This window comes from Copadichromis virginalis, linkage group LG14, assembly GCF_057382275.1.
Source record: "Copadichromis virginalis isolate Kocher_CV1m ecotype Utaka linkage group LG14, C_Virginalis_male_GT1.1, whole genome shotgun sequence".
NCBI lineage: Eukaryota > Metazoa > Chordata > Actinopteri > Cichliformes > Cichlidae > Copadichromis > Copadichromis virginalis.
This window is the reverse complement of record NC_140631.1, coordinates 31402537-31423777: the sequence shown is the minus strand read 5'-3', so window position 1 is coordinate 31423777 and position 21241 is coordinate 31402537. Positions and strand designations below refer to the sequence as shown.

At 40.3% G+C, this 21241-nt stretch overlaps 1 protein-coding gene across 3 annotated transcripts in view; it reads left to right on the top strand.

Annotated features, from left to right (window-relative positions):
• Positions 1–20490, top strand: part of pitpnm3 (PITPNM family member 3) — a 110870-nt gene extending 90380 nt beyond the window's left edge. For 2 of the 3 annotated variants that reach the window (XM_085430433.1, XM_085430431.1), the window contains exons 11-20: positions 5928–6122; positions 6273–6421; positions 8880–8996; positions 12526–12642; positions 12743–12891; positions 13098–13247; positions 13475–13658; positions 13827–13955; positions 14041–14456; positions 16964–20490. In XM_085430433.1, the coding sequence (XP_085286559.1) occupies positions 5928–6122; positions 6273–6421; positions 8880–8996; positions 12526–12642; positions 12743–12891; positions 13098–13247; positions 13475–13658; positions 13827–13955; positions 14041–14382 (1532 nt within the window). In that variant the 3' untranslated portion in view covers positions 14383–14456; positions 16964–20490. Of the gene's footprint in view, positions 1–5927; positions 6123–6272; positions 6422–8879; positions 8997–12525; positions 12643–12742; positions 12892–13097; positions 13248–13474; positions 13659–13826; positions 13956–14040; positions 14481–16963 lie in introns of all 3 variants that reach the window. The other variant, XM_085430432.1, reaches the window with a different exon arrangement.
• The last annotated feature ends 751 nt before the right edge of the window (positions 20491–21241 follow it).

Sequence of the window (21241 nt, the reverse complement as noted above, 5' to 3'; positions counted from 1 at the left end):
CCAAAGATGACTGATTCCTCAATCAGATACAGGGCTTGCAAAATCGCTAGCCTGACGTCCCGGGGCTAGCGATTTTTCCAGTTGGGCTACCAAAATCTATCTCTGCCCTGCCCATCGGACTATTGTAGGAAGGAAAAATATATGTCAATGCTTTTGCATTCTTTCGGAAATGTAGCTGGGTAATTATGTCATTGGCATCGGTGAGCCACTGTCAATATGTGACATATTGAAATTGAATTTGCGCTTGTTTTTTGCTTTCACTTTGCAATCACGGGAACTGTGTATAGAGAGCGACAGCACTGATTGGTGAGTGATGATAATTTGCGCACCAATTCCTCTGACATCGTCTTATCAATCGTTAGCTTACTATGCAAACATGACAAGTGAAATCTCCCGCAGCAAGCTTAAACATATGAGAGGTTGATCGCGCAGAGAATCGCTGACCGTTATGTGTGTGTGTGTAAAAGCAGCAGGATATATACTTTAGTTCTGCTGAGCCAAATAAGACAGGTCAGGGTGAAGAAGTGACAGCCAAAGAAAAGCTTACCACAAAACGGAAAAGTTATGACAAATCAGACTATAAGGCAAAAAGAAAGTGCAGCTTTATGGTTTCATGGACAAAAGAATTTCTGCGGCTGCAATATGACGAGCTATATAACCAGGGCTGCACATAAGTGGTCCACAGGTGCGCATTCGCTGTCAAACCCCCCCCCCCCCCCCCCCCCCCCCAAAAAACGCGCACAAGATATGAAGTTGCAACGCGTGTTTGCATACATAACATTTTCTGGAGGAGGACAGAAAGTTGTTTAGAACTCTTAAAGATGTCGAAGAAGCTCCTTTAAGCAGTTACTTTGGTGTTCCTCCACCTCCAAAAAAATGTCAGAAGGAGTCCGAACCACAAAAGAAGCAAGGAAAAGTGGTTGCAGGAGGTGAGCTGGCTTCAAACAAATGATGAACGCACAGAGATGTGGTGCGGAATGTGCCGTGAAAATCCCACTCTAGCGGACAAAAACAGTGCTTTTTATATGGACACAAACGCGCGTTGCAACTTCTTATCTGGTGCACGTTTTTTATTTTGACAGCGAATGCGCACATGCAGACCACTTATGTGCACCCGTGTAAATAACATAATGTTCTGCTTGGTGTGTTGTTGGTTTTCTCTCGATTTCTGAGTCGACAAGTGCCTTTGTTACTGGGACCAGTAATTTTAAGAAAGGCCCCCATTAGAACCCATGAGAAATGCAAGAAATGCATTATTGCTCAGTCTGCAATATCTTTCCCAGAACAAACACCAATTGGATGGATGGATGGATGGATACTAAAAATAAACCTGAAAAATCGGTTTAGAACAGCGTACTATGTTGCAAAGAGTGAACTACCACTGGCAAAATTTAGCAGTCTTTGCAAACTTCAAAAAATAAATGGCCTAGATCTTGGTTCCACTTGCCTCTTACCCGTGACTTCAGTGGAAATTTCAAATTCAGGATCTGACACAGACTGATTCATGTCCTACACAGTTCTTACAAGTTCATAGAAATTTCTGTTCAATTAGAACCAAGTATTTGAGTTGATGATTGTAATTTTTATACAATGTTGTAATTTGTTTTTCAACAATTTTTTGATTAATGTTTTGTTTCCTTTACAATATTCTACTTTAATGTATAATATTGTAAAGGAAACAAAACATCAATCAAAAAATTGCTCTCTTTTTTATTCGGGCTACTTAAATTTATTTTGGGCTACCAAAAACTGAAGAGTCCCTGCCCGAAGGGCTACCGGGGATTTTGACATTTTGCGAGCCCTGAGATATATTTATTTTTTAATTACTTTTGTTTCAGCAACATTACATTTAAAAACTGTACTTTTGAGTTAAAATATATATTTATAATTTTAATAAATAACAAATTAAAAAGGCATGAACATTTTTTTTGTATCGAAAAAATATCGAACCGTGACACCAAAGTATCGAACCGAACCGAACCGAACCGTGAATTTTGTGTATCGTTGCACCCCTAGTAAATATGTGTGTTTTTTTTCCCTACAGGTTCTCACATTTATTCTACAAGCGCTCACATTTTGCAATTCATTTAACTTCATAGGCTCTACCATAAAATAACAACAAAAATCGATAAAAAATGAAACTCTAGTTGGAATAAGATGAACTGAAGACGGGAATAAAACCTATATAGGGAGTGCAGAATTATTAGGCAAGTTGTATTTTTGAGGAATAATTTTATTATTGAACAACAACCATGTTCTCAATGAACCCAAAAAACTCATTAATATCAAAGCTGAATGTTTTTGGAAGTAGGTTTTAGTTTGTTTTTAGTTTTAGCTATTTTAGGGGGATATCTGTGTGTGCAGGTGACTATTACTGTGCATAATTATTAGGCAACTTAACAAAAAACAAATATATACCCATTTCAATTACTTATTTTTACCAGTGAAACCAATATAACATCTCCACATTCACAAATATACATTTCTGACATTCAAAAACAAAACAAAAACAAATCAGCGACCAATATAGCCACCTTTCTCTGCAAGGACACTCAAAAGCCTGCCATCCATGGATTCTGTCAGTGTTTTGATCTGTTCACCATCAACATTGCGTGCAGCAGCAACCACAGCCTCCCAGACACTGTTCAGAGAGGTGTACTGTTTTCCCTCCTTGTAAATCTCACATTTGATGATGGACCACAGGTTCTCAATGGGGTTCAGATCAGGTGAACAAGGAGGCCATGTCATTAGTTTTTCTTCTTTCATACCCTTTCTTGCCAGCCACGCTGTGGAGTACTTGGACGCGTGTGATGGAGCATTGTCCTGCATGAAAATCATGTTTTTCTTGAAGGATGCAGACTTCTTCCTGTACCACTGCTTGAAGAAGGTGTCTTCCAGAAACTGGCAGTAGGACTGGGAGGTGAGCTTGACTCCATCCTCAACCTGAAAAGGCCCCACAAGCTCATCTTTGATGATACCAGCCCAAACCAGTACTCCACCTCCACCTTGCTGGCGTCTGAGTCGGACTGGAGCTCTCTGCCCTTTACCAATCCAGCCACGGGCCCATCCATCTGGCCCATCAAGACTCACTCTCATTTCATCAGTCCATAAAACCTTAGAAAAATCAGTCTTGAGATATTTCTTGGCTCAGTCTTGACGTTTCAGCTTGTGTGTCTTGTTCAGTGGTGGTCGTCTTTCAGCCTTTCTTACCTTGGCCATGTCTCTGAGTATTGCACACCTTGTGCTTTTGGGCACTCCAGTGATGTTGCAGCTCTGAAATATGGCCAAACTGGTGGCAAGTGGCATCTTGGCAGCTGCACGCTTGACTTTTCTCAGTTCATGGGCAGTTATTTTGCACCTTGGTTTTTCCACACGCTTCTTGCGACCCTGTTGACTATTTTGAATGAAACGCTTGATTGGTCGATGCTCATGCTTCAGAAGCTTTGCAATTTTGAGACTGCTGCATCCCTCTGCAAGATATCTCACTATTTTTGACTTTTCTGAGCCTGTCAAGTCCTTCTTTTGACCCATTTTGCCGAAGGAAAGGACGTTGCCTAATAATTATGCACACCTGATATAGGGTGTTGATGTCATTAGACCACACCCCTTCTCATTACAGAGATGCACATCACCTAATATGCTTAATTGGTAGTAGGCTTTCGAGCCTATAAAGTGTGTGTGTTAGTCCCCATAGGGAAATAGTTCCTCTGCATTTAACCCATTCACCCAGTGAAGCAGTGGGCAGCCACCAATGCAGCGCCCGGGGAGCAGTGTGTAGGGACGGTACCTTGCTCAGGGGTACCTCAGGGTAGCCGTTCAGTGGAGTCGAACCCCCGACCTTCCGATCATGGGGCCACCACTCTACCTAATGAGCTATCCCTGCCCCTGCCCCTATACAGCTTGGAGTAAGACAACATGCATGAAGAGGATGATGTGGACAAAATACTCATTTGCCTAATAATTCTGCACTCCCTGTATAAATGATAAACAAAAGCTGGGACTCGAAAACAAAGAGCGATACTGAAAAAGAACTCGAATCAGCAATCAAAATACAAAAACTGGAATAACAATGAAACTCAAACACGAGTTCACAAGAAAAAGAACAAAAGAACAGAACCATAGGACTGTGACATTTAGGCGTTTTTGTTTTGCAGTTTTTACTCAGTTGGGGACCGATAATGAAAGATTGCTCTCCACAGCAAACTAAAGATTAAATCCCACTTGTTGTGGTCCTAGATAGAATCGGGTGTTAGATAACAATCCTGTTTTTGAATCGTTGTGTCATCCCCAGTACATATCCTTAAAAAAAAAATTGCCATAAGTAAAAACAATGTCCAGTAATGCGAACTGCAAAGATTTGAGTAGTTATCTGTTAAAAGACTGCATTTTCAAACAAATCCAGGACCCCACATGCTCATCACCACACAAATGTGTTTATGTAACACAACATTGAAGTTATATTTTAAACTGGTAGACTTCATTTAAAACACCCCTAAAATACTGAACAGTTACATTTTTCCCTTCTCATCTAGAAATGTCTTTTCTTCCCACATATATTCACATAACACAGACCTGTGACACAGAAAATTTGGCAATCAGATGCCCGGCACTGATAAGTACAGAGTATGTGTCAGATTTCTTCATCATCTTCCTAACAGACCGAATGTGGACTATTCTTTGCCTCGACTGCGGGGATTCGTTAACCGCAGCTGATTCTCCCCCATGTTTCTGAGAGCCGCAGTTAATCTGTATTCTGCTGCAGTTGCTCATCCTTCTCAAACCAAACAGGCAACATGGGACTTCATCTGCTGGCATATTTATAGCCATCCAACAGCAGAGAAAGGGCTAACGTGAGCATAACAAGCTGTGAAACAAACTGAAAATTCTGGATAATGACTTTGACACATCACGGCCATTTGAAGATACTGAATAGAGGCAGGCATCCACAATGTCCACAGATGTTTATCTGTAATGTTAATGTTTATGTTTGGCACAAGTAGAAGTAAACTGATAGAAGAAACTGTGAAGGGTATGCTGTATCCGAAGTGCCGATCAAAGACCAGCCCAGACACGATGTGTTCTGATTTGCTCTCAGGAGAGAAAGAGAGATAGAGATGTAATGGTGGGTTTGTAGTTGCCATTCTACTTTCATAAAAAATGGCTTCGGTAATAGGATAATCAGTACTCTCAAGAGATAAAAAAGTTTTATAGTATAGGTCAAAGCAGAAAACATCAAGGGAGCATTCTCAAACAAAGAGATGAGCCTTTAGCTGTTTTTCTTTTGCTGCTGTTGTTCAGCTTGTCAGAGAATATTCTCAGGTAGAAGCTCTGTTACATTCAGCGTCAATCTCCTTTTGTCCTGAATCTTTTATAGCTGTTAAGATAAATGTGCTAATGAACAGAGCTGATAGGCCTTTGCCTCTCTGCTGTCTGAATTAATAATCATATGATGCTTTTTCTTTTAGGGTCTGTGAGAGAAAACTGTTATGTTTGGGATGTCTAGTGAAACGAGGTCTCTGGGATCTTCAGTATTAAGACAGAACAAATAGGAAAATGCAGTGTAGAGCCTTGCTGGGGGAAACGAGGAACTCAACCTGATAAATTATTCTACTTTTCCGCAGGAACCAAGAGCAAGATGCTTTCTGGCTCCCAAAGCTAATGCCAAATACAGTCTAATAAATTGATTCAAACCCACAAAGTGTGGAACAAGCTTTTCGTCTGTTATCACACTTATACATAGTGCTTGTCTTTGGTTTTGCTTTATAAAATGCAAAGCAAGTCAATACACAGCGAGAACCTGGCTTATTAGGCAAATAGCAGCATTGATTTAAAGATTCAGACCAGTCAATTGTTGTAATCAAAGCATTTCCTTTCTTCTTCCCTCTCCATTTGTTCTTGTATTTCTCCTTTCCCCCCTCCCTCTATAGCAGACAGTATCCAAAGTCATCCAAATGTGTTTTTGGAAGGTGAGCAAACTCATGGAGGGCCGACTTCGCAGCAGTCCTCTGAGACCGACACTGAAGGAGGAGGAGAAGAGGGGGGGCGTAGAGCCAGTGTGACCAGTGTGGAAAGTGAAATGTCGATTTGCTCCATGGGCCAACTTGGAAACACCATCGCTAACAGTGAGTGGGAGGAAAACAAAGAGACAGAAAGGCCACGCCGTCGTCTTCCATTTGTCTTCTGGAGATTAATTCAAGTTGATGAGCTTTCACAGCTTTTAAAGTGACCTCAGTTCCCCCATCTAAGTATGAGGATGTGTGTTTATGTTTCAGTTTCCAGTAGTTGGTGGGGCTCCAAGAGGCTGGACTATGCTCTGTACTGCCCTGATGTGCTGACTGCGTTTCCAACAGTGGCTCTGCCTCACCTTTTTCACGCCTCCTACTGGGAGTCCACTGACGTGGCAGCTTTTGTTCTTCGGCAGGTGAGAGAGCCTTACTAATAACAGTATTGTTTTCTCCACAGCATATTTAATAAACTAGTGTTCTCGAAAATGGCTGTTTTTGCAGCTCAAATTGAAGACTAACTAAATCCTGCAGCTCACTTATACCCTTAATCACAGCTTTGATCTGGACATGATCACTAGATGAGGTATGCTTTTTGTTTTCGTTGGATTCTTTGAACTTCTGATGATATTTTCAATCTTATTTTCACTCATTCCCTGCAAATGATGAAATATAAATTGCCTATTGCCTATATAAATAAAGAACCATCATCATTTTTTAAAAATACAAACACATCCACCTATCCATCCTCGTTCTGTCTATGTACACACTTACTGTTTCCAAAGGAAATTAGATGGTAAATTGCTGCCAGTTCCTTTTCAAATCATTGCATTCTGTTTTTATTCGCGACTCTTTTTTGGAATTGTGGTTGTATTATATCATAATATGTAAAATGACAGAGGCTGTACTTTCTTTTTACCTAACTGTATTTAAATATCTAAAAGCGTCATCCACTGGACTCTTTCTGAGAGATAGACCAAAAACAAGTTCAGCTCTCTAAAGCAGTTCAATATAGCAACAAAAACAACGATAAAGGTGTGGGAGGTAGGACATGGAGATAATGAGCAGAGGTGTCAAGTTGGAAACAGTGTATCTTAACATTATAAGAATAAACTGTGGCGTTTTTAGACTCATGCACTGGCATTTCATGCAGTGTGCTTAAAACAATAAACTGTCCTGTTCTCTACATAACAGGACAAAAGAGAAAGAGTTTATTAATGTAAAACATTTCATACAATGTGTAATTCAAAGAGCATACAATGACTTGACCTATTTGTCACACTAGGAGATAGTCCATCCATCCGTTTTCTTAACCACTCATCCAATTCAGGGTCACGTGGATCGCCTGAATACTATCCCGGCTGTAACAGGCCAAGAGGAGGGCTGCACCCTGGAGAGGTCACCTGTCTATCACAAGGCTAATTCAGAACGCAGAGAATCGTTCACGCTCAGACTAGCAGAGATGAAGAAAAAGGTTCAGCTGTACTGTAAATGGGAGCATGCTTCACTGTAATTGAATGGATGGCATGTGAGGAACTCAGCCATTTGAGTTTGATCTGATTCCAAAAGTCCACAACAACCACAACCAGTCAAACTTCACATTTTTGTCCAGACATGAAACTCTGTTCAGCATATGTTGTAGATGCTGCCTAACTTTTCAGCTGTCAGCATGAAATCATGAAATAGGACTCTCTAAAGGACTCTTTTACACACATGCACACACACACATGATGTGCAAAACAAGGCAAAGTTACACTTGACGTGCTTGATCTTATGTGAAGCTGTTCAGGATTCATCTGACCCATCACAGCTGAGCCTCTGACAAACTGAAACCCTTTTATCAAGCTTGCTCTTTGATATGACATAAATATGGACATGTCTGATTTTGTGGTTTAGTCTGCTTTATAAATAAATTCAATAAGCGTATGACTGAAATCTACAAAAGTTTGAAAATGTATGTGTGCTGCCAACTCTTTGGTTAGGATTTCAAAAGTCTGCAAATATGTTCTCAGCTTAGGCTCAGCTGTAGTCATTTCCATATTACCATCCTCAACTTTAATTAGTCATACGGACCCATCATTTGGTCAGGAGAGTCTTAACATGCTGGCAGTATATATTTCTAGCAGTAAAGCTGGAATTAAGCAATGAACCTTGACAAGGTTTATGCCACATTTTGCCCACTGAACTGCCCATAAAAATATTATGGGCAGTTCAGCTTTAACCTATGATAACAAGGATAAGGAGAATCTGTAACTCCTCAGACACCAATGAACACTATGCCAGTAAATACATCTGAAAAACATCTTTTTAATCACATTATTTCTTATGAAAAACTTCTAGAAACACTGGCACTCTTTTAAAACAGATGATTAGAAAGCAGAGCTTCCATAGGGAAAAGAAATCTTTTCGTGTTGGCTCGATCTGCTGTGTGTTGCCTTTGTGAGACAGTGGAGACGATTTAGAGATGCACAAAGTAAACAAAGCTCTATTGAAGTCATTAGGAATTTAATAAACCTTGGCGTACAGCATCATTTGTGCTGCAGAATATTTACGATTTGTAACAGAATGTAAAAGTTGTGTGAAAAGTCATTTGTCAGACTTTCTGTTGCTGTCTTTATGGAAACTCTCTCTTGATGTTTAGGCCACCTGGTCAAAAATGATAAGCAGAGCCTCAGTCAAGCAATATGCAGTAATTCTCTACAAAACTGTGAATTAGAAACACCATGAACCTCTTTTAAGGCTTTAGATGCACTGTTCGTCAGTATATCAGCTAACAGTAATGCCACCATCACAGTAGTGGCATTACTGTTAAACAAACCTGTGTTATCTTATGGAAATGCCTGTTCTTATTTTAAATATTTTTGTATTCATTAACAGCTCATGCGATGTGACTGCTTAAAGGCAAAGGAAGCAGACAACTTGGACTCGGCTCCTTTCTCACCCTCTGGTCCCCGTGAGAAGTGGCTTAGAAGGAGGACACATGTCAAACTAAGGGTAAAAAATTAAAATTCCCCTTTTTTTGGATGTATATAACTTAATACCAGATTAACGTGATGTTCAGTGTTTTGGGAATCAAGAATTGGCTGACTAAAAAGATGATCCTAGAGTCTAGTTAAAAGGCTTTTTCAGCTGTGGCTGACACTGGCAAAGACTGTAGACGTGTAGAGTGGCAGGCAGGGTTGGCAAGCTTTCGAATCAATCAGCAGACAGAGTTGACACAGGTTTGGCTGGCTCACACAGGAAACCTAGGGCGCAAAGATAGCAGGTTAGCAAACTAGCGATCAGAGCAAGCGTTTGGGAAACGAGAAAGGCTCCTCTCTACCACAACAATTGAACGAACAATCTGCGAGCTAGTGTATATATACTGCAGGGTGTTGATTAGGTGATGAGCCTCAGGTTTGCCAGCCAGAAATCTGGTGGTTAAGAGATTGGCTGTGCCTTTAAGGCATGGACCAACGATGGCATGTTGATCCAAATTAAAAAAGAAAAATTAAATGCCTTTGTTTGCAACAACTGGGTTCGATTGCAAGATGCAGATGAAGTGACACAAAAAGGGTGTAAAAGTTCTAAGTAGACAAAATCTGATTTCAGTCATCTTTCCCTAATTTGTAACATGCACTTAATCAGGGTTAAAATACGGGTATTACAGACGGCTGAAGCTGTAGTAGTTAAGTCTTTGGCCTCCATGAATGATCTGAAGCTGGAAAAATCTTAAAATACTCCCACACATTCACCTTGAATCACTGATGCAGGCAGACGCATACAATTGCTCGATGTTCCTGAACCCTGCCGAGTAGAATAATCAAGGTCACATTGCTATCCCTTTTCTAAAAACACAAAATTAGTGCCTGCTTGCTTTTCATGTGGCTATAAATAGAACCGAATAGCCATGGAAACATAACTATATTTGAGTTTGAAGGTTTTCTTTTTCTCGGTGTCGACTTGTTCATGCCTCACCTCAGCTAAGTGATGTGATTCTTATGTTAGTGCTCAAAGCAGTTGCCCCCGTCCTGGATACGAGTCGGTACGTGTAGATTTAAAGCAGCCCCATGCCGATTCAGTCCGGGCACAGCCAGATGATCTGTTGCAGGGCGATGCTATTCGGAGAGATTTGGCAACTATTTCAAAGGTTTCTTGCTGTGGTAAGAGGCCTTTGTCACAGCTGGAGAGGGACCACTACTGTGGCAGTTGTTTCGTGTGTTGCTTCTCGTGTGTTGCTCTTTAACAGGCAGGTGTCTGACTCACTAACTCGTGTCCTCCATAGTTTTGTCTGTAAGTTGATGGTGTCATTAGCCACAAGTTGCTTGTTCGTATTGTTTATACATATACCACACAGAGTTCATGACACAAAAAATAAATCTATGCTGAGCCATGTGATGCACTCAAGTCACATAGCTGCAGGCTGGGATCTTGTTAAACTGTATGCTGGTGCATGTACACGCACAGGTATGCACATATATATTTACATGTTCTCTCTCTGCATTGCCATCACAGGATGAGTAAGTGACGCCTCTTGCTGGCAGACAATTAACTGTTGACAAAGCTAATGCGGGATAGCAGCTGGAAACATTGAACTTCGTTGTTAGATGTCACATCCTTTAAATCAATTATCATTAGCCGATGTGGTGAGACGGTAAAGCACAACAACAACATGGTTGATCACATTAGCATTTAGCTGTATTTGTCATGTGCAGATGCTCCATTATCTTTCACTGAGTGTTGTCAATAAACAACAGAACATTTTCAAGTAAATGAAATGTCATCTGAGCCTCTTAATCCTGATGAAACAACCCCAGTAAACAACGATTGAGTTAATAAATTTATCGTTGCTGCTGCTTTTGTTTGCGCGTGTGGCTGTACACCTGTGATATTTTATTTATAGAAGTTGGCCCCTTTGATAATTTATTTTGATCAATTATTGTTACAGTGTACAAACATAAATCCAAAATTGAAATACTAGCTTCGTGAGGCTGATAAAACTTGCACTGTATGCTGTTAAAATTCTTCAGTATAACGTTGAGGTTGCAGAAATGACAGAGACGTTAGGGAGGGAAAATTACAGTTTCTGTCATGGTGACCCACAAAATTATACATTAGCGCGCTCATAATATGCTATTAAAATGCAACCATCTCAGCAAGAAGAGATTTAGGGATTAGTGTTCCACTGCTGGCACACTTGGAGGTACTCACTGAATAGTGCAATATGGAGAATAGAACATGACAAGGAAGCTTAATAGGGAGTTAGCATGCTTTTCTGTAAGGTCCCACAGTGCACTCTTCAGCAGTATTTGGCTGGACTTGGAAATTTGGAAAAACAGGGCATGAAAGCAGGAAATTTATGGCTATTTTTCATCTCATTCCCTCTGATTGTGTTTGTCTCAAAGGCTTGTAAAGACAGGCCATGTACAGACAAAAGTGACGACTGATTTTGGTGGACGTTCACAATAGTTCAGGTGCTTTAGATGTTCTGTTTCTTATACATTATACATTACCATCAGGAAGGCATCTGTTCATAAATTCACTTTGCAGAGCTTAATCATATCCCCGGACAATAAACCCTTAATCATAAAGAAATCCTCAGCTACAGGTGGAGCAAGGTGTCCTGCAACAAATGATGAGGCAGACTTACTCTTGTGGAGTCATCTCAGATTACATGACAGAGAATCAAGAAATCTTAAATCCACAGAAGACGTTCCCTTAGATACAGCACAAACCTTGAAAAACGAATAGTTATGTCTATAACTTCTGTTCCCTGAAGGAGAGGAACGAGATACAACACATAAGTATGGGATATCACGCCCTCGCGTGTCCTGGCTGAAGAAACCTTTAATCACGCCTTTAAGGCAGATGACGTGTGATGACAAGCGCACGGCCCCGCCTGCACAAGTAGCCGCTGTCATCACAGTCATCCCTCAGTTCGATAGCCGCTCTTCACCGAGCCAAACTGCTCAGTGGGGCCACCTTGTGTTGTACCTCGTTCCTCTCCTTCAGGGAACAGAAGTTATAGACATAACTATTCGTTCCCTTTCAGTCGATTCACTCGGTACAACACATAAGTATGGGACATATATACACGCCCCACAGAGCAGCCACCGAACCGGAATCAGACCACCACATCCTTAGTGAGTGGTAGACCCAGCAGAAAGGACAGCATGAGCCACCGAAGGGGCTGTAACGTCCAACCGATAAAACCGCACAAAAGTGTGCGGTGATGCCCAACTAGCTGCCGCACAAATATCAGCTACAGGCACCTCTTTAAAAAGAGCCCATGAGGTTGCCATCCCCCTGGTGGAATGAGCTCTCACCCCGTTTAGATATATTTTTTATGCAATAATATCCTTTAAATTTTTTAATTTGAACTCTGACACTGATTCTTTTTTCTGTTACTTCTAATCACATTTCAGCATGAGTCATAAAATTTACTCCAGGGTAGCGCGCCAGAGACAAACTGTTGTTGCCGTAAAGGCTTACGTGTTACATTTGTGTCCTGAATAATGGAGGTAGTTCTTGTCACTAACTGCAGAACGTCACAGCAAACCACAGGGTGAATGATGTCATTGCCACCGAGGATGGACCCCAGACTCTGGTTGGTCGCTTCATGTATGGCCCCTTGGATATGGTCACTCTGACTGGAGAAAAGGTGAAAAACAGCGATATGATTTATGTTGATGCGTGTGCGTTTCTTTGTTAGGCTGGCATTAATCAATTAATCGCATGTGTTATACCCCTGCCCCTCTCAGGTGGATATCCTGCTCATGACACAGCCTCAGTCGGGCCGCTGGGTGCACTTTGACACAGAGGTGACCAACAGCAGTGGCAGAGTCACATACACAATACCTAAGACAAAGAAGCTTGGCCTAGGAGTATATCCCATTAAAATGGTAGTCAAGTAAGCATCCATGTGGCATTCCCTTTACAAAGCGCTGTATTATCAAATAAGATGTAGAAAGAAGAGAAAGATTTCATTTATTTATGCTCTGTGTTGGAGTATGAGCTCCTTGCTGGATAATGCTGCATAAATAGTGGCCTTGAAGGGAGTAACAACTAAGTTCTCATTTTTTTTAATATGTAGTTTCTCCTTTTTTCAATCCACAGGGGGGATCAGACTAGTGCAGAGGCCTACCTGACTGTGTTACCAAGGGGCATGGAGTGTGTTGTGTTCAGCATTGATGGCTCTTTTGCTGCCAGTGTGTCAATCATGGGCAGCGACCCCAAGGTCCGTCCTGGAGCTGTCGATGTGGTCAGGTAACTGATTACCCTTTTTGATTATACATGCGTGTGGTTGTATGTCTACATGTAAATCTTGAGAAGGTGGAAGGGTTCACAGGAAAATACAAATTCAGTAGTCAATACACGTGCTTTGTTGGAGCTCTCAGTGTTTTAAGGATTTATGCGCATCCTCTCTGTGATAATACCACCATGATACAATTATTCACTTTGATGTGTGCTTGATTTTATGCATTCACATCCAGGCATTGGCAGGACTTGGGATATTTGATCATCTACATCACAGGCCGTCCTGATATGCAGAAACAGCGTGTGGTGTCCTGGCTCTCGCAGCACAATTTCCCCCACGGGATGATCTTTTTTTCTGAGGGCTTAGTTCATGACCCACTGCGACAAAAGACCATCTTCCTCAGGAACCTCATCCAGGAGGTAAATCCTGACATTAACATAGGCATTAACATATACAGCAAATAAGACCTTTTGGTCCAAGCCGTACAGTGAGATCTTTCTCACTCTCTCACTCACAATTTTGTAGCTTTGGGATGTGCTGAATCAAAATGTCACACGTGTGTGACTGGTTATTTTCTCTTTCACCAGTGTCACATTAAGATCAACTCTGCCTATGGCTCCATGAAGGACATTTCTGTTTACAACATGCTAGGCCTCAGCCCCTCACAAATTTATATTGTTGGCAGACCTTCGAAGAAGTACCAAAATCAGTGCCAGGTAGTTCAATTTACATTTATGTACTTTGATCTTCTCACTTCTCCTTGTCAGATTTTCTAACTCTTTGCCTGTGTGGTATGTGTAGTTCCTGAGCGAAGGTTATGCAGCGCACCTCTCCACTCTTCAGTTTGGGCACAGAGCCAGACCTAAGAAATCTCCTTCAGTTCGCATGGTCTTAAGGAAAGGTTCATTCGGTCTCTCAGCGAAGCCTGACTTTCTGTGTAAACGAACCCACCTGCGCAGGACCATGTCAGTCCAACAACCTGACCCCCCGTGCACACCCAACCCTAAGCCTGAGCGAGCCCAGAGCCAACCAGAATCGGATAAGGATCATGGTGGTGGGGGAGGCGGAGGAGGAGGAGGGCAAGGGCAAGGACAAGGTGCTTGGGGACGAGCCTCCATGCATCGCGGAGATACAACTCCCTGACAAGAGACAAGAGATGAAAGGATTGCTGGAGGACAGAAGAGGAGAACAAAGGGGTCTTAGTGTCCAGGGCCAAGGTGACATCTTATTCCATATTCCAGGTTATAACATTGCAATTTGTTGTTTGCTTTTTTCTTATAGTTTTTTGCAATTTTGCTAGTATAGGACAGTATATACGATTCTGAGACCTATTATAAGGAGTTATATCCTGGACAAGCTACAGGTTGAACAAAACAAATTATTGCCCCATATTGTGTAGTATATTACTGCCCTTTGCAGATTATAGACTTTCCTTTATAGACTTGGTTCAGTATTCCATGCATATTTGCTGAAATGGAAACACAGTTTTCTTAGGAAATTGAGGGTTTATTATGCATAATCTTGCTAACGTGCAGTGGTTAGGTGCAGCAGAGTGTGTCTGAGAAATAACACAGACAAATGAGGCACAGGTCTCTTAGACTGATCCGTCCAGAGCTAGAAAAACAGAATGGAATGATTTACAAATCTCATAAAGCCATATGAGACTCTCATACACCTTATAACGTAAACAAAAGGAAAAAACAGAAGGAAAACTGTTAGCCTATCCATCTTGAATAGGGAACATTTGGAATAATACGTGACATAGAGAAAACCTTTCACCTCTGGGTTGGTCGACTCTGTTGTCTCAGATATACAAACCCAATTCTGAAAAAGTTGCAACGCTGTGTAAAATGTAAATAAAAGAGCGCAATAATTTGGAAATCTCAAAATAGAACATAGAAAACATATTTGACAAAATAATAATAATGGATTGGATTTATATAGCGCTTTTCAAGGGACCCAAAGCGCTTTACAATACCACTATTCATTCACTCTCACATTCATACACTGGTGGAGGCAAGCTACAGTTGTAGCCACAGCTGCCCTGGGGCAGACTGACAGAAGCGAGGCTGCCATATTGCGCCATCGGCCCCTCTGGCCAACACCAGTAGGCGGAAGGGTAAAGTGTCTTGCCCAGGGACACAACGACCAGGACAGAGAGCCCTGGGATCGAACCGGCGACCTTCCGGTTACAGATGCGATTCCCAACCCCCTGAGCCACGGTCGCCCAAAATAAGAAAAATAAAAGCTCATTTTGAATTTTTAATAACAGGAACTTTCAGACTATGTCTTTTTTAAGGGAAGGCCTTGCATATTTCAGCAAGACCGTGCAGCCCTTTCACCAAATGAAAACATTTGGAGCATCATGTAAAGGAAAATATGACAAACAAAGCCCAGAACTGTTGAGCAGCTGTAATCTAACATTGGATAAGACTGGGAGAGTGCTCCTCTCTTAAAAGACCAGCAGGTAGTCTCCTCAGTTCCCAGGCTGTTGTTAAAAGAAGAGGGAATGCTATACAGTGACAAATATGGCCTGGACCCAAATGTTTTTTGCAATATGTTGCTCCATCAAATTCAAAACAAGCCACTATGTTTCTTATATAGTAATTTATTTCAGTTTAAACATTTATTTTGTGAAATTCAGTATCGGTTTGTGACATTTACAAATCATTGCATTTTTGTTTTTATTTTGAGTTTTTCCACAGTGTCCAAGCTTTTCAAAATACAGCATTTTAGTTGTCTGTGTTATCAAATCACAACAAAGGAGTACTTGGCAGATTAGTGTTGTTTTTTTAAAACGTTCATGAGAAGAACATTAAGAAAAACATTGTTAGATCTGAAAGCAGAAAGAGTTCAATATTTGCACCATTAGTCCAACCTAAAACTGAACATCAGTCGAGTGTTCAGCAGCACAACAGTGGCATGCATTGGTCCCCCAATTTTTATTATTTAGTGTAGATTAAAGCCAGTCTCTTTGTATCACTTTGTGAGAGTTAATTGTGGCCCTGTCATTTTGTGCAAAATGGAAAATCAGTGTTGTGTGTTCTGCAAAGCAAACATTTTCACACACTTTCTAACTGTAGGCAGGCTCTTTCAGACAGCCTATGATCAGGCTGCTGTAATACGCCTCCTCATGTTACGTCTGCGAAGTAATGTTTTATTTACTGTCACATTAATCCTCATTGAATAATGTAAGTTTTCACCTTTTACTTCCCTGCATTGTGTGTTAATCTTAACAGCGCGAGGCTCTGCAAAGCCATGACGCAAACCCAGATTGATTTTGTTCACTTCTGTTGAGCTCCAGCAAAGTCAATAAGCGTCCACCTTGATTAAATGATGTTCTGTGCTGTATCTGATCTGACTTGCAGTCTTCATGTTTTTAGTCAGAGAGCCATTTTGAATTTAAATGCATAAATAAGTCTAAGAGCACAAAATAAGGGAAAAATGAACAACGGGGGAATAATCGTTCTCTTTTTCTCAATACCACATATTCCTGTGGCAACCAGAGTAATGGGTGCTATTATTAGCAGCAGTTCCCTAGCAGAACTGAATGGAGATCTGGCCATGATAATGATTATGCAAGCTCAACTGCAATGTCTGTTAATGCTTGAAATCCACTCATATATTGATTTAGAAATGTTGTCTGTGTAATTTGAGTTGTGCAAATGGGAAATTAGAACTGCGTTACAGTAAAACTCTAACTCTCCTTCCTCTCATTTAACAGCGTCACCTCTGCCTACTCTATGTGTACTTTGGATCCTCCTGTTCTTTACCTCCTGCTTGGCCCTGTACACTTCGCCACCTGTTCGGTCCTTTTCCTGACCTGCTCGGTGGAAAAGGTCACTCGGTCTTCTTAAATGTGAACCAGCTGCCGAGGACGGCAGCAATTTTTGTCAACGTTTGTGTCAAGCTTCAGTTGTGTCTCACTGTCAAACCTAAGAATGTAATTAAAAGTGTTACTGTACACACATATTTATGAACACACACATGCTCCAGAGGATGAAAAACGATGATTGTGGCTACCTTGAAGCTATTATGACCCTTTTCCAGCCTTAGCAGCTGATTAACAGATGCTGCACGTACCACGGTCCTATTCAGACTGCTGTGCTGAGAGGTGGTCACGCTGAATGACTTCTGCACTGACTCCACTGATGTAAATACTCAACACACATTATCCCAGTGTGGGCCTCTGGACACAGAATCACTGTGACATTTCAGTTCAATCTCTGCAATCCAGAGCGCCAAACACCCAACCTCTCTGAACTCCTGCCTCTGCCTCTATTTTATTCACACTGTTGGATGTTTCCCCTCACGTTGTGGTTGGCTTAGTACTAGTTCAACCCCACCCCCATCCCCCACCGCCCTCCCCTTCAACCAGTCAGGCAGAACATGCCACCTGACAGCTGCCTCAGACCTGGTCCGCAGCCGCTGAAGTACTGTGGTGTGCACGGCTCGACCCCCGAGGTTGCATTTGCACTACACAGCAGTGGCTCTCGATTTAGCTGCAGTTCGAGCTTCAGAAACAAAGAGATGCATTTTGGTGTATTTGTACTTCTTGTCACTGCTTGTTGGTTACTGTAACTACTGAACGACTGAATAAATAGTTCATAGAAAAGTGTTAATTTTACCGAAAATGTTTTCTGATTGATAGACACAGCCGTGAAAAGGTGATCAAAACATGTTTGCCTAAATCATTACAGTGAAAGCATAATTAGCATGGCAAGTATTGATTGGTAGTTGACTGATAGTTGCAGTGCACTTTTTCAGGGTTTAAATACCTCCACACTCTTCGCAGTCAAATTCAGAATTTTAACTAGTTAAATATTTGCTGCTTAAATATTTCAACATTGCTTCTTCATGTCACTAAAAAGTAACACGACAAAGAACATGGAAAAATAACTTTTATCTCAAACGTGTTTTATCATTTACACTGTGTCATTCTCACTTTAGATAGCATCAAACTATACAAGACATGCAGACTTAGTAATCATGGTAATAAGTGCTAAAAGTGACAAGATTATATAAATTATTATGTATAGAAGTTGTTATATCTGAATAAAAAAAACTTTAAATATGTCCTCTTATTTTCAAACATTCAAACAAAAAACATGGTGCGTTGGTTTAACTAACTGACTTATAAAGTCTGTAACTGCTTTGCAAGTAGAGGTCACTGCAGAACACAAATGGGCCACAACCGCTGGCCATCCCCCAGCTGTTAGGCAATGTCAGATTAGAGTTAGTTAGAGACAACATGTGTGGCTCCAGCCAACCACAACAAATGCTCATGGCACAGCCACTTCAGTTGATAAGTGCACACATTGTGCTGTGCTGAGTCTCATTCTTGTATCTGAAAGTGTAAAAATTAAACCAAGTTCTCTCTGAAATATTTAATCCCAATATTTCAATACAATGTTAGCTGTGTAGCTCGCAGAATTGTATAATAGACACAATCCCTGTCGGTTCTACCAGGATGCCCTTGTGTCCATTTATTACAGCTGCCCTGGAACCAATAGATTTGTGATAAAATCAGATGCCGTCTTGTGCACTTGAGGTTGAATTGAGTCTTATTGTGGTCATGTTTAAAAATCTGTGCAAGTTGAACATATTTTTCTATGAGCAAATATTGTAAATAGAAATATTTTCGATGTATGTTTTTGAATTTTGGGTTGTTTTACTTGTAGAATTGTTGATTTTTGCCTTAAACTGTATTTGATGTTGTGTAGGAATACAAAATAATTTGTTTTGTCAAAGTATTGAGTTTTATTGTTACTTCATGACAAAGTGCATTCTATCTAGTTGATCAGATACAGTATATATGTGTGTGTGTGTGTGTGTGTGTGTGTGTGTGTGTATGAGTGTGTGAGTTTAGTGGCATTTGTTGTATAGTTGTACTTACTGAGAACATGAAGACAGCTACGATAAGTAAACGCCTCTGCAGAGAAAAATCAGACCAGTGTTAATATATCTGCACGATCCAACTGCAGCTCAATACTGCCGATTTTTCAGAAGGGAGCATGTATTTTTTATAATGCTGAGATTAAGCAGGGCATCAGGGGGATACTTGGTTGAGGTTTTAAATGCTTACCTTGAAAGTAAAAAAAACATATGAGCTCTTTGGGTGTCTTGTTTTAACTTAAAACCTGCATGGAGCGGAACACGAAAGCCAGGTTGGATCTATTCTTGACTCCTCTGCCTTTGACGGTCCATTAGTTGATTAAGTGATCACTAATAAGTATGTATGATTCCCTGAAGTTCAGCCCCGTCATTACAGTGCACCAATTAGCATTAGCTGGTAACTGTATATTATCCCAGATTCAATGCTGAATTACTCAGTTTTGTTTTGTATTTAAACAGTTCATATTAAAGCATACCAATCATTCCAGTCAATGTGCACACGGTTATCAAAGTGAATCAAAGTGTACAAAACATGCGTTTTATTTTGATGTACAAAGAATATACTGAAGGATATACTGAAAATCTAGTTGGAATTTCACCACAACAGTGTTAGTAAATGGCAAATAATAATCTAATGGTTAGATGGTGGCTGTTCTGAGATTGATTGGATGCTGTAAGCAATAACTATCAGTTGCCACGTTTGAGGTAACACAAGCATGACAATGTCATGTAACAGCAAAGTATTTAATGTTAAAAGGTGGGGAATGATGATTCGTGGACATGCTGTAATGATACTACACAGTGAGCAAGATCCAAATCAGTAAATTTATAATAAATATCTAAAGAGCGAAAATACTCTTACCTGTATGGTCCATACTCTCATCGACAGAGAATTGTTAATAAAGAGTGAAGTTAGTTTCCATTTTTCCAGTAAAATGTTAAAAAGTTTTTAGTTAATTAAAAAGATGTTTTTGAGAAAAAACACAAAAGAGGGAGCATCGTATTACTAACCTCTCACTAAGTGCTAATTAATGCTGTCAAATTAGTATTCTCCAAATTATGTCTTGGGTACTGACCTAATTTGCCATTTATTAACAATCTGTATGACTATAGTCAGTTATTCAACTTGGTGTTACAGCTTCTTTTAAAGAAAATAGCTCTTGTTTATTCTGAAGTCTTAGTTTTTTACATTGCCCTCTTGACCAAAGAGGGGGAAAAACTCCTGGTTTCAGTGCTGCAACGTTTGTTGTTTTGTACATATCCCCTGTGATGATGATGAACATGTTATTGTGTTTACTGGACTAAGTCCATCTTTCATTAGTGCATAAATAAAGATATTTCACAGTGGATATTTCACTTTGCTGCAGGAGTGTCTTATTATATATTCCACATCCCCCTTATCTCTGGAGACGGAGGGTGAATCACCTCCGATAAGCTTCTTCAAGGTCAGGTGCTTTACTGAAGGGCATCAGAGCTGAGTGCAGATCTTATTATCGCTTATTTTATATTTGTAAGGCTTGCTTCAAGTCAAACTTTTAAATCTCATTCAAACTTATTTTTGTTAACTTTCTAAACAACATGAATCAGTGTAATTCAGCCTACATCATGCTGAATATTTATGCAATACTCGCATTTATTTGTAATAAGCTGTGGACTTTATTCTACCCCACACAATGGTTACAGCTTAGTCAATAATTTGCTGACTTTGAGTTTGAATATTCATTGACAGTTTTTACACTGTGGCAGATTTTGTTGACTGCATCTAAAGCCAAAATTGAACTTTTTTTTTGTCAATATTTCTATTCATTTTTTTCTTTTATTATTTTTTAACAAATCAGCAATAGCACAGAACAAGGAAATACAATGAGAAAAAACAGGACAAGGTGAAAACAGGATAAAAGGAGAATTTTTATTGTATTTCGAATGGAAGACAAACAGCACATCTGACAACAATAGCCACAACATCTTGTATAGACACAATATAAATACGTAACACAGAAACACACGCTCACACAGAGCATATTATTTTTTTCCCATTCAAAAATGTTAACACACGATTCCAGGATTTCTCAAATTTATTATGTCTGTTATTGTTGAGAAGTCTTAC